The sequence below is a fragment of the Lissotriton vulgaris genome, chromosome 9 (assembly GCF_964263255.1).
Source record: "Lissotriton vulgaris chromosome 9, aLisVul1.2, whole genome shotgun sequence".
NCBI classification, from domain to species: domain Eukaryota; kingdom Metazoa; phylum Chordata; class Amphibia; order Caudata; family Salamandridae; genus Lissotriton; species Lissotriton vulgaris.
This window is the reverse complement of record NC_141697.1, coordinates 1181838512-1181856092: the sequence shown is the minus strand read 5'-3', so window position 1 is coordinate 1181856092 and position 17581 is coordinate 1181838512. Positions and strand designations below refer to the sequence as shown.

At 43.7% G+C, this 17581-nt stretch overlaps 1 protein-coding gene across 1 annotated transcript in view; it reads left to right on the top strand.

The window, feature by feature from the left end:
* The window catches only part of SRGAP3 (SLIT-ROBO Rho GTPase activating protein 3), a 468362-nt gene extending 452900 nt beyond the window's left edge, over positions 1-15462 (top strand). The window contains exons 21-22 of the mRNA XM_086939226.1: positions 7061-7388; positions 14905-15462. Coding sequence (XP_086795352.1) covers positions 7061-7388; positions 14905-15321 — 745 coding nt within the window. The 3' untranslated portion in view covers positions 15322-15462. The remainder of the gene's footprint in view (positions 1-7060; positions 7389-14904) is intronic.
* Positions 15463-17581: the final 2119 nt, after the last annotated feature.

Here is a 17581-nt window from a genome sequence, read left to right as displayed (position 1 = left end):
CACTCTTAACCCTGAATCCTGTTTCTAGAAATCAGCAATTTCTCTTAAGGTGAGCCAGCGCTGCACTCACGAGCATTAAATGGAGTGTCTGTGCCTCAAACAAGACCAGAGTCTGGTGAGCAGCTAAAAAGAGCAGAGGCAACATTATTGGAAGATCCCTGAGGACACAGCAGCACCTTTTGTTTCTGCCATCCCCTTTCCAGAACTCTCAGGTGACTCTTACCTGGTTGCCACAGCTCTTGCTGCCATTGGATGATGCTTGTCTTTCTCCAAGCAGTCTGTCCTGGCAGCTACAGTGAACACCATGAATGCAAGTAGGAGATCTGAGCCTGTATTGGCCCTATCACCACTGTGTGCAAGCTCCTGAGGGAGACCAGCATGAACAGCGGTCAACGTAGGTCTGTTCTTGGAGCATCGGCCAAAACTGTGGTTGTGTGCAGGATCTCCGCTGCTTCTCTTACCAGCTAGCCTGGTTCTCGAGCCTCAGTTCAAAGTGGGCTCGGGACCTAGAATTGCAAAGTAAAGTTTGGAAGGCAAGATGACAACAATGTGAATGGCCCTCATCTTCTGCGGTCCTGGCCTCCTCCTACATGGTCCAGAAACCCTTGCTTCTGGTTTCTACTCCACGGGATCCTCAGGTAAGTATCTGCCTGCTTTATGGCGATTCCTATCCTTCTCTGGCTGACTTCACTTCCGCATCTGGCTCCTTGTGCTCTAGAGTGCAGACCTGCACTTTGTGAACATCTCATGTTGTTCACTGTGAACAAAGCCTACCAGTGCTTAATTTGTAAAACAATTAAGTGCCAGGACTCCCGCCAGACGTCCACTGCAGCTTGTACCACCCATTACCCCTGCCAGGACTGTCAATGACCATACCAACACAACTACTAACCATCGCACTCCTCTAAGTGTGACAATTCACACTATTCCAGGCTCCCAACACTATAAGGATAGTTTGGGAAGCAGGTATTAGGAATTTTTAATGTATGTGGAATAAATAAACAACTGTTGTATTGTTCCTTTCCAAATTAGACCGACAGCGCCACCATGTGGCAGACTGTCTTAAGTGCTGGTGTTGACAATAAAGTGCCGGCTCAAATTAAGCACTGAAGCCTGCATGCCTCTAATGTCTGGAACACCTGACGGCAAATCCATCTCCTTCCACATCCTATGCTCTTTTCCTTCCTTATCTTGGCCTGATTGCTGATTGTAGTTCAATCACCTACGCCTCTTCTCCTTCCACACCTATGCTTAATTGCTGACTGCTCATCCTGCATCTGGGCCTCTCTGTCCACATCTGGGCCTTCCTGCTGACTGCTCATTCCGTATCACTGGCTCTTCTCTTTACAGATCTGAGCCTCATTACTATCTGCTTGCCCGGCCTTGTGTGCGGTACTTAAGTTGTAAAGTAGGTCCCGATTCCAAATGTTTTCCCCAGAAGCCTGCACCAACACTGCCGAATGCCAGGGTTGCCGTATACCAAGGCTTCGTAGTCTTGATTCCATCTCATGCCCCTTTATTTCACTCTTTCAGATTCTTTTTTATCACTGCTTTCTCCCTTTGTTGCTGTTTTTTCTGTCTTTCTCGGTTTTCCTCTTTTCTTGTTTTGTGTTTATCTCTCTCTTGCTATCGGTCAAAGTCCTAATAGGAAAAGTAGTACCGGTCCCCAGAAATGGGCGCCGACAGGCTCCACCTGTAACGACCGGCTAAAATTAAGTACTATTTGAGTAACAACTGAACTCTGCCTACCGAGCCATTTGAGTTGTTTCTTCACTTCAAACCATAGTCCAGCATAATCCTTGCATCTTCTTTGCCTGCACCCGTTTGCTTTTTGTTTGAACTTTGATTGCATCTCCCTTCTCTTTGCTCCTCAGACTCCTGTTTAAAACAGTGCCCTATTAGGCCTGGTGTTGGCCAAGACCTTTTGATTTAACCAGAATGATATACATAATATACTTCTAGGCGTTTTCAGCCAGCCGTTTCCCTCTATTGGTCTGTCGTTGGGTCAGCTCATTTCCTTCCGCCCACTTCAGCTTAGCGCATTGGACAGCACGACAGCCCACTCCAGTCACTGGATAACTTCACTTTGAGTGACAACAGTCTGCTCATTCACAAGGAGCACAGCCTCAATCAGAGTAGTCCAAGTGCTAAGGACCACTATGATAATGTGTTCTTTTTGAGACCCAAAAATATTTTTGCTTATAGACAATATTTGTTATTTATTGGAAAGGACCTAGCTGCTCACCTGACAATAAAGTTTTACAAAAAGCCTGACAAAACAAAACAAGCATTGACAAAGACAGATAGGCTGTCAGCCAATGCCAGAGCCATTGGCTTTGCCAATGCTTATTAATCCTGGGCACAGATTCATCATCATTAAATCGCACTTCCTCTCTTACTTTCGGGCTTTTGAGTTAAAACTAAGTAAGGTACCATGATTCTCTTACATGGCCCTGCAGTGCCACCTGCTGATCAATTGTTAGAGGTGGCCTTGGCAGCATTCGTTCCAATTATCCATATTTCTACATCAGTCTTTACAACTAAACTGATGATCCACCTTTTGGCCATAGATTTTGGCAGTCTCCCCATTCATTTATTTTCTTGCATCACTGAACACTATTAAAGCCAACTTGTGTTTACAGTCTCCGCTCAGTTACATTCCCTCCATCCACTCTTTCAAACTACTGCGTGTCTGCCTACTTCAGGTTTCAAAGCTAACAACTTCATTCTCATTAACCCCATCGAATGCAACAAAGGCACTTCCTCACTGCATAACTTCCTTCTTTCATGGAGGCCAAGTGCCCCTTTTAATCTCTGAATACAAACATGATGCCATCTTTACTTCTGAGCATTGGTCAAACCTACATTCAGATATCACCCTTAATATACTTGTTCTGCAAAATTACCTTAGCTTCGGAGCAGACAACACAGAACAGGAGGCGGCTTAGCAGTCGTTAATAAGAATAATTCAGCTACATGCAAGACCACTTCCTCTACCTCTTACAACATGTTTGGATGCCTTTAGTTAACTCTCTCTTCTCTCCCACATATTCTGTGTTCACATAATCTACCACCCAACCAAAAACCCTCTAAATTCATTAACCAATGTTAGATCTGTCATCCTTACGGTGGTCTTCCCCCAGAAATTTAGCATTCGCCTACACTAATTGTGCTGACCTTGTTTTGCTAGCCCTAGCGCTCTGGTCACTTTACCACTGCTTACCAGTTCTAAAGTGCATGTGCTCACACCTTAAAACATGGTAACATTGCATTATACCCAATTGACATATTTAATTTAATTTACTTCTAAGTACCTAGTAAAGTGGCACTAGCTAGTGGGCTTGCAGCACAGATTATGTCAGGCACTCAAGTAGCACTTTAAACATTTCTAAGCCTGCCATTGATGCATGTGTGTGCAGTTTTAAACTGCCTTTTCAACCTGGCAAAATACCATTTTTGCCAGGCCCATCCCTTCCTTTTTCATAAATATAAGTGACCCCTAAGATAGGCCGTAGGTGGCCCATAGGGCAGGGAGCTGTCTAATTAAAAGGTTTTACATGTTCTGGTAGCAAAAAACTCCCAAATTAGTTTTTCACTACTATGACGCCTACCTCTCCCATAGGGTAGCATTGGAGTTACCTTATTACATCAAATAAGCTGTGATTGCCAAATGGGAACAGTTAACCAGTTCATGTTTGCTGTCATTGGAATTGTAATGAAAAATCCCAACTTATGTTGAAATCAGATTTTAAATTACAATTTTGAAAATACCACTTTTAGAAAATGTGGGCCTCTCTGCTGGCAAGTCTGAAAGAAGTTTAAGAAGTCACAATTCTCTCCTACTTAAAACTCCCAAGTTTAGAACCTCTACCTCTTCCTCTGGGACAACCTCATCAACCTGTAATTCTCTTCCTCCGACCCTCTGAACTTTAGTCCTATTCACCATCTTCTGAAGACAACTTACGGCCCACCTTTCAAACGATCCGTATGATGATGTTCTGCAACAAACTGGTGATTTCTTCCTCATCTTGGTCTCCCAGTCTTATGATGTTCTTCAACCCTCACGTCTAGATGTAACCCTGCAAATTGTGACTGTTTGATTGTAAAGTGTCTCAATACAACTAAGGTCCATGTGGGTCGTATAAATGCTTAAATAAATAAAACACAGCTTTCGATGGTTGGTATTAATAATCAGGGTCCCATGGGATACTAAGGGTAACTTGAGTTTTTCTCTCATTATTTAGGATATGAAATGGAACTCAGTGGCGTAGCAAAGGGTGCAGGGGTATCACCAGCAACCCACACCCCCCGCTTCCTGTGGCCGTCACGAGACGTCAAACTCAGTGACCGCCATGGGCGGCCAAAGTCTAGCTGTGCCACTGATGGAACCCCTCAGTGGAAAACAATCCTGTTATAAAAAGGTTTCTCATTTATAATTGTGGAAGCCAGGAGCATGAATGACAGACTAGAAGCATGGTTGTTCATTGTTACGTCACAGCAATGAAATAGAAAGACTCGCTTTTTACTGCTGTGACTTCACACAGAGGAATGGAACCTTTTCTGCTTTTCTCTTGCCCAGGTCTCTGCTGACCCAAGAGAAAAGGTGTAAGGGGAGGTGTTAATCCACTACCTCCTCCTCAGAGACCAGAGGAAGGTGGACTAATGGTAGATGATGGCCTGCTATGTCACCTGCCTTACCCTGCCTCCAGTGCTTAATTTGAGCCGGTGGGGGCAACCAGCATATATTTTTCCAAATAGGACATTTCCGAAGAACAAAAGATGAAAAAAAAACAAAGAGGAAAGAAGGAGGAAAACAAAGACAGAAAAAAAGGAGGAACCTGCAAGAATGAGATGAAGGAAAAAGGGGTGTCCGGTAGTGGGTTAAAGAGGCCTGAAGTGGATTCACATTTATGCAGCCTTTGTATTTGATGCACAATCATTTAGTAGCGCCGGCAAAGGCTTCTGAGCATAGCTTTGGGCACCGACACTCATTCTATTACAAATTAAGCATGTCTCCCTCCCTTAGGTCGCCGCAGACCCGGTAATGCTGTACTTTTGCCACTCGCCTTTCCATATCCTCTCATCTGTACAGACTTGCCTGAGACGACTGATCTTTCCAATGCTTGATGGCAGCTTTGATATAGTTGCTGTCAGCATGTCGTCTTCTCTCAGCTCTCTCATCAGTATCTCTCGCTGTGGGTATCAACGTTTCATTAAACAGAATTAGGGAAAGGAGGGAGGGTCTAATTTATAATGCTGCTTGGAACCCTTGGGCGGAAACAATTTTGTTACTCTTGGCTGGCCGTTTATAATTGTTTCTTTGCATTATGTGTTCAAAATGAACAATTCTGGTAGCAGAATCTTATAGCTGTGACATCACTGCAGTAGCTAATTGACTTAGTAGTCAACTGCAGTGTCTACTGATACTTTTCAATGCATACCTTATGTGCTTTTAACTTGAAGAAAATATGTTTATTTGATAAATGTATACACTATTAATAGATACATTTGCAGGAAAACATAGGGCCTGATTCACAAAGGTATCTTCACATTTTGTTTAGTGATTTACACTTTTGGATAAGTTTACTACTTTTGGTTACTCACAAAATCCGAGTTTAAGTTACTGTTAAAAAACACAGTAGTAAGTCCAGCACCACGCATGGCCAAACATTGATATTGCAACACTTTTCCATAGAAAATAATGGAGATAGGGCATTAAAATAAAACCTTACAGCGAAACATGTTAAATTAAATCAAATTATTTAAAGCAGTAAAAAGCACAAATAAGTACAATTAAATGGAAAAAGTAGTACACATTTATCACTTAATTGTAAAATATTTCCATTCCCTAGTTTGAATTGAAAAATTAATTTAGCAATCATTTTTATGAACATGTGACTAAACTATTTTTAATTCATTCTATTCATCACTCTAATAATTATTAATACAGTATAAAACAAAGCAATCCTTAGGTATGAATTAAATGTTTTATTTATAACTCATATTATTTTTTAAAATGTAAATTAATATAGTTCTCTTAATTAAAGATTTATTTCAAAACTAAGTTAATAGCGCACAGTATTTGTTTAATTTTTTTCTACAGTTAAAATAAAAGTATACAATTAATATGCATAAATATGTAATATAAAAAGTTTTTTAATGTTTATATTCAAGTTTAATATTTGATTTACATTCCTCTGTACTTTACCTTACTGAGGCAATTTAACATTATTTGCTATGGGCATTTATTTTAATTTTCCATCTCCATCATTTATTATGGGAAGGTATTGCTATATCCATGGTTGGCCATGTGCGGTGTTAAACTTACTTTTTGTTTTTACCAACTTACACTCAGATTTTGTAACTAGCCAAAAGTAGTAAATTTACTCGAAAGTGTAAATTACTCAGAAGTGTAAGTAATTGTGAATGAGGCCCTAGATTTTAGCAGTAAATGTGGGAGGTACACAGGAGTGGCTGGAAAAAAGGGAAATGCTACAAAAGGAGTAAGGAGGGTTTTAGATAGGGTCAGGGAGGGATTTCACCCACCCACAAAAGAGTAAGGGCCATATTTATGAGGTTTGTGGCACGCTGCAGCGCAGCGCAGCTAGTCACCGTTGCTGTGCTGCCCTGCGTCACAGGGGAAGGGCAGGAATGTCCCTTTTGTATCCAATGCAGCACATTTCTGTCCTTTTCCCCTGCACTGGTGCCTTTTCGGCAGCCTAGCACCAACGGAGGCACCCTTGCACTGTGGTGCAAGGGTGCCTCTGTTGCATACAGGATTGTTTTTGTTTGTGGCCCTTATTTTTTGCACTACTGTTTTTTGCTCGAACTGCATTCTTGCATTTAAAATGGATGCAAGGTATTTTGCACTAAAATATAGAATTAATGCAGTTTTTGCCTTTGGTATAATTAAGTATAATTTTTGCAAAATGTCACTTAAGTACGTGAAAGCAAATTACATGAATTTTGTACATCCCTGATTAACATTCTGTATTTCCTTATGAATTTTGTGATACAACAGAGAATAATTAAGTTCCCATTCCTTCATCTTCATTTACAGGGTTCGACTACGTTCTGATGGGGCTGCCATACCACGTCGCCGGAGTGGAGGTGATACTCACAGCCCACCAAGGGGTTTGGGTCCAGGGATCGACACCCCTCCCCGGGCAGCTGCGTGCCCGAGCAGTCCCCATAAGCTCTCTTTGAACCGGGGACGGATGGAGAGCCCAGAGAAACGCCGTTTGGCCACTTTTGGAAGTGCCGGCAGCATCAACTACCCCGAACGGAAGACGCCGATGGATAGCCACTCCTTGAGGTCCACCTCTGGGTCCACTCGCCACAGCAGCCTGGGCGATCATAAGTCTCTGGAGGCCGAAGCTCTTGCCGAGGTCAGTGTCCGTGAGGGATTCATATTCCTCCTCAATACAAATATATATCTTAATGAGAAATGGTGGAGTAAAATGAGGTACTTGATTATGCAAGACTTTTAATAAAGCAAAAAATTATTCAAGGAACAAACAAAGATATTCCTATTTTTGTTTGCCTTTAGTGTATCCTGCTGACAAACCTACTGGTCCACTTATGTTTTTAAATGATGTCATCTCTTTTTTCTGAAAAATTACTGGACAGAAAGCCTTATGCATTCCTTCAATCTATTTGTTTGAAATTCATCCTGCTGACAAATCAAAGGACCAGTTATGCATACCACTTATTTTAGTCAGATGACAAAAAAGCGTATCACATTACTTAAAAATAAACTTCTTCATTTCTTGGTTTGAGAAGTATTTGCAGATTGTCACTCAACCTTGTCTTCACAGGTTTATCAGAAAATCCACAAATTAGGGAGTAGAGCCTTGCGTAAAGTGCAATGACATTTTCTCCTCTGAACTTTGATTGTCAACTCTAACGTCCGGCTGTCATTGGCTGCTTGCAAAGCTCGGTGAACTGCCTGCCATCTTACACTAAATTACATTTAAATTTGTAGATTTATATAGCTCTGCTTATCGCCGTGAGGGTATCCGAGCACTGTCCTTGGGCACGGGGAGATTGAGTGTTTTGTCCAGAATCACAAAATGTTGAGCCAACGTTGAGACACAAACCCGGATCACCAGCTCCTGGGTCGGCAACTCTGGCCGCTGTGCTACATCCTAAGGGAGTATTAGGTATGCTTTGTATGCCCATGGTTACAAGTACCTTCAGGTCAAATGAAGGTAGTAAAATGGCTGCCAAAGCTTAGATGACTCACCCTGTGTGATGGGCTAACAGTGAGTGTGGCAGAATGTTTGACCCCCATGCATGGTTCTTCCATGAATGCAAAGGAGTCATCTGAAATGGAAAGTGTGCATTGGTTGACCTGGGCTGATGTGGACCCTGCAGCTGGAGCTGGAGCTGGAGCGGTCCCAGTGGCTTCAGTGGGGTTCTGTGTTGAAGTAGTCCCAAGAGGAGTGTCACTCTCCATCTGGTGGGCGTGCCGCAGCTTAACATTAGTCTAGTTTTGCAGCAGATTCATCATGTTGATAAACAACAAAAGAATGGCAAGCAAAACATTTTCAATCATGTTATGCAGACATATAAGAGAGCACTATCACCTGGGAGGGTATCCTGGTGCTGAGCAGGTGTGAATGTAGCCACAGCTAGGGCCTAGTGCAGTGGTTCCCAAACTTTTTTGACCTGTGGCTCCCCTGACCTAATCAGCAGTTGGCCGTGGCTCCCCACCATTTTTTTACCGGTGGGTGGGTGGGTGGTGTGTACCTCCTGTTATCTTCCTTAAAGTATTTGGGACGCTTTTAAGGTATTATATTGGTTGGAATGCTTGAATTATTAATCTCATCCACTGGCTGCATCCCAATCCATCGTTTTTTTCCCCAACAGAGTACCTGGTCCCAAACCCTTAATTATGCCAGCTGCTGCTTTCAGTACCTTTTGGTACTGAGACCCGCTCTGAGAAAATGGAACATTGAGTTTGGTCTGTCGTAATCAGTATCTCCAGCCTTATTTTTACACTAAAAAGGTCTGTCCTTCCATCTGTGTGCCCATCTATATCCAAACATATTCAACCATTTGCACACCTATCCACCATATATACTTCCGTCCATCATTTCACTCATCCATCCCTCCTTCCACCCTTTCACTCATCCATCCATTATTCATCTACCCACCCTTTCACCCCATCCATCTGTACAATCATCCATGCATCCACTCTTCCACCCAGCCATCCATTCACTTACTCATCCATCCACCCATTCACTTACTCATCCATTCACCCAGTCATTTATCCTTCCACCCATTCACCCTTTCAGTCATTCATCCTCCCTTTCTCTCTCCATCCCCCTTTCACTTATCCATCCATCTACCCACCCATTTACTCATCCATTCATGAATGCATCCATTGATCCTATTCCTCATCCATTCTTTCACTCATCCAACCATCCGTTCACTCATCCAGCCATCCGTTCTCTCATCCATCCACCCTTTCACTTCACTCATCTATCCATCCTTTTGTCTATCTACCCTCTTTCACTAACTCATCAATCCTTACATCCACCCTTTCACGCATCCATCCATTCACCATTTCACTTATCAAGTCATCCATCCACCCATTCACTTGCCCATCATCTACCCTTTCATTCATCCACCCATCCATCCTTTCACACACCCATCCACACTTTTACCCATCCATCTACCCTTCCACCCATAGATCTACCCTTCCACCCATACATCCATCTATTTACATTTTCTCTCATCCATACTTCCATTCATTCACTCATCCGTCCATCCTTTCTTTCATTATCTATTCATTCCCCCTTTCATTCATGCATTCATCCTTTCAGTAATCCATCCAGCCATTCAGACATTCCTTCACTTATTTACTCACCCACCGTTTCACATTATGAGCTGAGCCTTTGTTTGCAGAGTGGCAGGCAGAAGAGTCCCATCAAGAATGAACTAAAGCAAGGGGTGGGCTGGTGGAGAGTTCACTGTGCCCCTGCACATAGGCAGACTGAAAACGTAGAAGTCATGCATGATGCACAGTGCCAGGATGTGAGGTGACTGTAACATGGTGTTGTTTCCAAGGCTTTAAGCGGTGTAAAAAAACTGGGGGGTCTCTTCAAAGAGGGTGTTTGACGTAATTAAGAGCGCAGCTTAAAACACCTAGGCTAAAAATATGCGCTTAGCATAGTGTTCTGCCTCACTGGTATTATGTTGTCTCTGTCATTGCATCCAGATATATAATACAGCAAGTATCATTACACCCCAACAAGCCAGGATTATTGGCTTTGTCAATGGTTGCTAGTTCCTTAAAAAAAAAAAGGAGCAACCATGGCTTTGTTGAATACAATATTGAAAATACTTCAGTTCTAAAATGACAGGACAGTGTTCTTTTAAACTTATTTTACAGGCTTCTTTGAATGAAGTGATTTCTAACGTTGCAGCGTGGGCGTTTTACTTTTTATCGTACAGAATGCCCTTCTGTACCCTGAGGCAGGAGGAGGCCGCCACATGGTGTCACACCCCCAGACTGCCCCATTGTCATTCTGTATGTGGCAATCAGCGGCATACTGAATGACAATGGGCGGGAGGGGCTGCTGTTGTGCTCCTGGAGGAGTGCGAGGCGCCTCCAACAGCAGGGGTGAGGCCTCTCACAGGGGAGCAGCGCTGCTCCCTGTGATGACCAAAATTACAGATAGTGTGCACGGCGCCCCTGGCACCTCATTACGGCGCACCGGGGCGCCGCGGCGCACAGTTTGGGAACCACAGGCCTAGTGGGACTACTCAAAAAGCCAGGTCTAGTGGCAGGTCGTTCTATGCTTTAGGAGTGATGTAGGAGAAGGCTTCATCTGGGTGTCGTTCCCTCCTCTGTTGGCTAACAGGTGGCGTCCCATGGTGATGCGCTTTTCCCAAACATCACGATTTTGATCTTGTCTGTGTTCAGCTTTAGGCAGTTTGTCTTCATCCAGTTGATGACATCAGTGCTTGTGTTGAAGAGGGTCTGTATCTCAGAGGATCCATGCGGAGGTCCGCAGATGAGGATGTGGGCATCCGAAGTGTATGGTGTGAGACTGACTGACTGGGTCCTTCCAGTGCTGAAGGAACAAATCCATCGAAGTGCATGTCCTTGGATTCCGATATCATGTAGACTTAAGATGGGATGAGGTAGCAGACTGTGCCAAATGCTGCAAAGAGGACCAGAAAGATGAGGGCCACCGTGTCTCCTCTGTTTAGAGTTATGTACATGTCATCCATAGTGGCGATGAGAGCAGTTTCCATGCTATGGTTTAGTCTGAAACAGAGTTGGTGGTCATTGAGGTATTTGGTGAGTCTGTTGATTTTCTATACAACCCTGCCCGGAAATGGTAGCAGGAGGATCCATCTGTAGTTGGCAAGTGGTGAAGGGTCCGTAGAGGGCTTCCTTAGCAATGGGAGGACAGTTTTTATTTTTCAAGCATCTAGGAAGGTTGCAGAAGAGATTAAGGCATTCAGAATGGGTTGAGCATGGAACTGATGGGTGCTGAGGGCAGTCCTCTGGAACAGGCATGGTGGAGGCAGAGGTCCGATGGGCCCCAGAGTGGATGTACATCATGGTGGCAGCGGTTTCTTCCGGGGTGATGTTGGGACATTTGGTTAGCATTGGTTCTTTGAATAAGATTGGGAGGCATTTGACGAGGTTTGTTGGGTCCAGTTGCGGGTTGAAGTTGGTGTAAATGGCAGTAATTTTGTTGCTGAAGAATTGAGAGAGGTTGTTGCAATGGTCCTGTGAGGGGATGATCAAGTTGGAGGCAGCCGCTGGTGATGTGAAATCTTTCACATCCTCAAAGCTTTCTTATCTTCTGTTGGTGATGGCATTGATGTAGTCCACCAGAGCGGCTTCTTTGGTGGCAGGCAGCATCATAGGGGAGATTTAAATGTGCCTGCAAAAGAAAGGCTATTGATGACAATAAGGACCTGGCAACTGAAGACCTAGCAAAAAACAAGAGTTAAATGAATGGCATCTTTGGACTTAGTTAGAAAAAGTTGAACGAGGTAGAAATACCTTCTGCTAAAGTTGACTCCCATCTAAAGATGGACAACAAGGGTTTTGGGTATGAATCGTCTGTAAAGCTGGCAGAGATCAGAATAAGGACGGTTGAGAGCTGATTGGCCCAAGTTGAATTCGAACTCTAGGGCCATGCAGAAACTCAGACCAACGTTTTTATGTGCTCTACCAACTCTTGAAAGCAGGTGTCAGCAATGGAAGGGGGGTGTTAAATATCTTAAATGCAGTGCTCTCTCATGACCCCACAGTCCTTTTAGCTGAACATCTGACCCCTTCAAGTGTGCTAATTCTGAGTTGTGATGAAGGGTTGACAACCCCTCTCTAGATTTTGGAGTCCCAACCAAGTGGCATGTTGTGGAATTGGTCTTAAACTTCCAGACTCTATCTTGAAGAAAATTACTATCCCAAAACAGTCTCTCCAGTTGGGCACAAGCAAATTATAATATTCTGGCACTGTAGCATCCAAACGTAGAACAAAAGGAGAGAGCAACTGATACTTCAAAATTAGATGTTGGATTTGGAGCTATGGCCTCCCACAAGGCTAAGGGTATCTTATGGGGGCAAAACATATCTTTTTCTTACAAGGAAGGGCCACAAATATTCCTAGACATTATTAAGAGTTGTTTCCACATGGGGCAACTCTCGGACACTGGCGATGATGAAGTCGCATAATTTCTGCACTGTAGACTCTTCTTGAACCCTGTCATTCATCACATTGTTGGTGACATGAACTTGTGGAGGATTCCATTGGGTATTATGGCTGGGCGGTGGAAAGTCTGATCTTCTATATTCTCCCCTCCCATGCTTATGGCCTTTCTCTCTTCCCCGAACGTCTTTTGCTCTTTTCTTTCCCTCTCCTCCCCATACACACACTCCCCACATTTCCATTTTATACCCACCTCACTTGAAGTTATTGTTTTTTTATACATACTCACTACTGTTTGGTAGGATCCATTTAATAACAATTTCTAGATACTGATGTTCCATCTGTGTGGCTGACCAGCATTGGAGAAGTACTTTTGGCTAGTGAAATGTTCCAATCAGTGGCTTTGTGGTGTTTGAGGCATTTGTAGTCTTTGGGAAGAGTGGTTGTCAATAAAATGAGAATAAATCCACTAAAATGAGAGAGGATAAAGTGAGAATCTTCATTTGCAAGGATAGAATGTGAAAAAGAAAGCACTTTTTACTCAATAACACCTATAGATCGTGGTATGTCTGGTCAATGATGAAGCTCACCAACAGAGTATGATGTTGTGGAAAGGCAATGTTAGTTTTTACAGAATATGATTTAGTCTGTTTGGAATTTCTTATTCCTCTGCCTCAGGGTGGTGGAGCAGACAGGAAAATGCTCAACTCTGTAGATAGCATGGGTTCTAGCTATTAAGTAATTCCACTGACACAATGAGATCTAGCCGACAGGGAATTGTCAGTTCCGGAGATAGAATGGGATGTAACTCTTACAAAATACTTAATTCGACAGGATATAGCTGGTGTCTATGAGAGGAATGTTCATGTGCACACGTAGAATTGTGTGTAGCAGCCAGAGCTTCAACAACAGAATGTAATTCAGCTGACAAGGAATGCCCTACTCCACAGACAGAATGTGATGGATCCCACACAGAAGATTCCATCTCACAGAGAGAATGTGAGGCACTGGAGAGGGAATGTCCAACTATGCAGACATAATATGATATCCATTGTCAATACCAGAATGCTCTGTTGGGCTGCGGTCTTGGTACTCTGTTGTCTTGTCACAGACAGGCCCAATGAAGATATCAGACTGAGAGATGAGGTCCACACGGTAGACATTTCATCCTCCTTAAATTGTGGCCTCTTTGTCACTACCAACGTGATGTCCTTCAGACACCTTCAAGTCAGAACTATAGTTAAACAATGGATATATGTTCAGGATCACCACCCCAAACCTCCGCCTTTTTCAACACTGCATGAAGATGTAAGATATGGATTCAGGGCTCGTCGAGTGATTGGGGCATTCTGTTATAGAATACAGTGTTCTGAATTTTAATATTTTTTTTAATAAAAAGATTTAGGGCCTCAATTAATACTTTAAGATAGAGACACCAAATGCTGGGTTTGTGGAGCTACTAACTCCACGGGCCCAGCTGCAGCTGACCCACCGCATGTAGACTTCTCCAGCTGAGAGAGGGACTTATTTTCACCAGAATTAGTCTTACCAACATGGGGGGAACCAGAACCCCCCCCCCCCCCAAAAAAAAATATATATATAAATGGCAGCAGGTCCACCATCTTATTCCATTAGTTCTTCTTCTTTGTTTTCTAAATAGAAACTACTAAACTGGAGTTCTGAGTTCTTAGGAGTATTTTTTATTTTCTTTCCCTGTGGCTGACTTGACACTGCATAGTTGAGGCTGCTGTGAATAGTCTACCTCCTTCTCATCCGCCACCCCGCATTTACCCCGTCTCCCACCCTGCTGTCCCCAGATCCTCCAGGAGCACTCTTACAAGTGGTTATGCAGCGGAGAGGGAATTTCCTACATGAAAGCTGGTGGCATAGCTGCCTTTGAAAGCACTGATTTCCTCTGGCATGAGTCAAGTGAACTAAGGCTTGGCGGACGGGATATCCCGTAAATATTTGACAGATATCCCATTAAAGCCAACCGAAAATGAAGCCTTTGGACTACAAATCTCACAATGTCCTTTGCTCCAAAACAAAACTGGGGATTGCAGTTCAGTGTAACTCAAGGGTGTGTATGGTCTTTTGTGTAAAGTTCTTACTGTAGACCCATGTGAGGACTAAGCGGGCAAGAGTAGTTTTGGGCGCATGTTGATGGGAGTGTTGAAACTGTAATTATCAAGAACTAATTAGATTTTTCTCTCCCTATTGACAGGACATTGAGAAGACCATGAGCACAGCTCTCAATGAGCTTCGGGAGCTGGAGAGACAGAACACAGTGAAACAGGCCCCCGACGTCGTGCTGGACACGCTGGAGCCCATGAAGGGACCAACCATCGGCTCAGTAAACTCGGAACCCGCCAGCCCGCTACACACCATTATGATCCGGGACCCTGATGCTGCCATTCGGCGGAGCAGCAGCTCCACCACTGAAATGATGACCACTTTCAAGCCGCCCCTCTCTGCTCGCTTGGCCGGGGCGCAACTCCGACCGCCTCCCATGAGGCCAGTCAGACCAATCGTGCAACACCGATCTAGCAGCAGTAGCAGCTCAGGAGTGGGCAGCCCGGCGGTAACGCCAACAGAGAAGATATTTCCCAACAATACTTCTGACAAATCTGGTACAATGTAGCTGGGCCAAGTGACTTCATAGAAACCTTTTTTTAAAGGGAAAGCCACTAAAGAATCAGAAGATATATATATATACATCTGGAAACTTTGAAGACAAAAAGTGCTGACTGTGGTACCAGTATCTAGGCCTGAGGCCTAGTAGTAGTTTGGAGGCCTGAGGCCTGTGTGCATGTCCAAGACTTTGTGATGGGCTGTAAGCCTGAGGCCTGCCAGTAGTGTGTAGGCCCAAAGCCTAGTGAGTGTGTGGGCCTGAGGCCTAATGACAGTGGGCTAGCCTACGGCCTTATCCTTGTGACCTGCTGTAGGTTTAAGGCCCGCCCACCTTTATGTGTGTACATATATATATGTGTGTGTGTGTGCGTGTATGTGTATATACGTACACACATTCATATATGCGTATTTATGGAACCACGTAAACTGGAACACCTAATGTGCATAGACTAAAAGTGTACAGTGGTTTAATATAGTGTGTTGATTTTGGAGACTATATAGAATCTCCAATGCAGTTAATTTGTATTTTAGGTTTACCTCAGAAACTGGCCCTGTCCGTCCCCATTTTAGGTACTTCTTTCATCTCTGTGGAGGATAAGAACATTGTATCCTTTAAACGTGGGGCGAAAGAAGATAAGTATGGTAAGACAAAGATGGCGCCCTGTGGGATCGGAACAGGAATGTTCTTGTTTGCCCCAGTGGGAATCTGGGCCACCGAAGATCATTCCAACACGCAGTGAATTGAATGCGATCGGGGGAGATCCACGTTTCTCGACACTGGACGTGCTGAGGGCTGCAGACCTTCTCAGCCCGCAACTGTATACCGCCACAGGCAAGATGGGTGCACTCCCGCCCTGTGAATTGTTTGTAGAATAGGTGACTGTACCTTCGGCCTCAAAGTAGCACAGTCTTTCAGGTGTAAAGCAACAAACCTTGGGAACATTTAGCGGTTGCGGTGGTCACAATACAGACATGCCGCGATCCGAATACTGTGGTATAGATATATATAGAGAGAGGTTAACTTATAGTTTTGAAATATTTGATTTGTTTTGTGTTCTTTCTACTAATTACCTTTAAGAGTTTGAGTGAACTGGTAAGAAGGGGCAATTCCATTCCTTGAGATGAAATTGCACTACGCAGGCATGCTTGAGGAGGGGAGCGAAGGGAGACGCGTCCCCGGTTTCCTCCCTTCTGTCCTCTTGCACGAAAGGTGGGATGTGTAATGAAGCATGAGCCATATTTGACATTGGATGTTACAAATCTAATGGATATTATTTGCACTTTCTTATACTATACAATACAGCTTATGTTTACGCACACATACAGCACCCACCCTCACTCCCTGCACAGTAAATAACAAGGTTTCAGAGGGGTTTTCTACAGTTTCTTTCCTGTGGATTGGAATCAGTTCAGATACGGTGTCAGGCAGCACACAGGAAGACTTTGGTGCCTAAGATTAGTTATAGCACATGTGCCAACCGATATTGGACTAGCCGTTGTAAACCCAGAGCAGAGATTCTCGCCCAATGAGAAACAAGGTGACCCACGATCTCTCCAATGCGCATAATCTGAAGTCACCACAAGGCGTCGTCCAATCCACAGTCTGCTGAGCCAGCAATGTTTGCATTGGTTTTATTTCTTGCTTTCCTTTCTGATCATACCTTGGCTCCCTCTTGACATCATGACATCATATGCCTCCCTGGAGGAGATTGAGCTTGCAGACAGGCACACTCATATTCAAAATGGACGAATAGAGGCTGACACTGGAAACCATACACATGCACAAACACAGCTTTCCTTCAAAATGTTGTACTTTTCTTAGAAGTCCTGAAACTGTACACATTTCACATCTTCAATTTATTGGGTATTTATTTCCTTTCATTTATTTACTTGAGTTTTATATATCGCTGGCTAGACCCGGAGGTATCAGAGCGCTTTACGTAAGGACACAGCGAGTTACACATTGCAAAAGTGTCACAGTAGTTACATAATGGATAAATAAACAATACAGGAGTAAATTTCATTCACTAAGCAGCATTGAAGATCCCAGAATGCTTTGAACATGGATTATCAAACAAGGTGAAGCCACCATCTGACTCAAGTCCAGTGGATGTAGACACTGTGGATGCCTGTTGTACACCCATTGACGTTGTCGGAAGCTTGACAGTGCTTGGTTACATATAAGTGCTCCCAGCAGCATTTTGGGAATATTTTTAATGAATTCTGTCACTTCTGGGTTCTGTTTTATTATAAGTTGATCTTGACCTTTG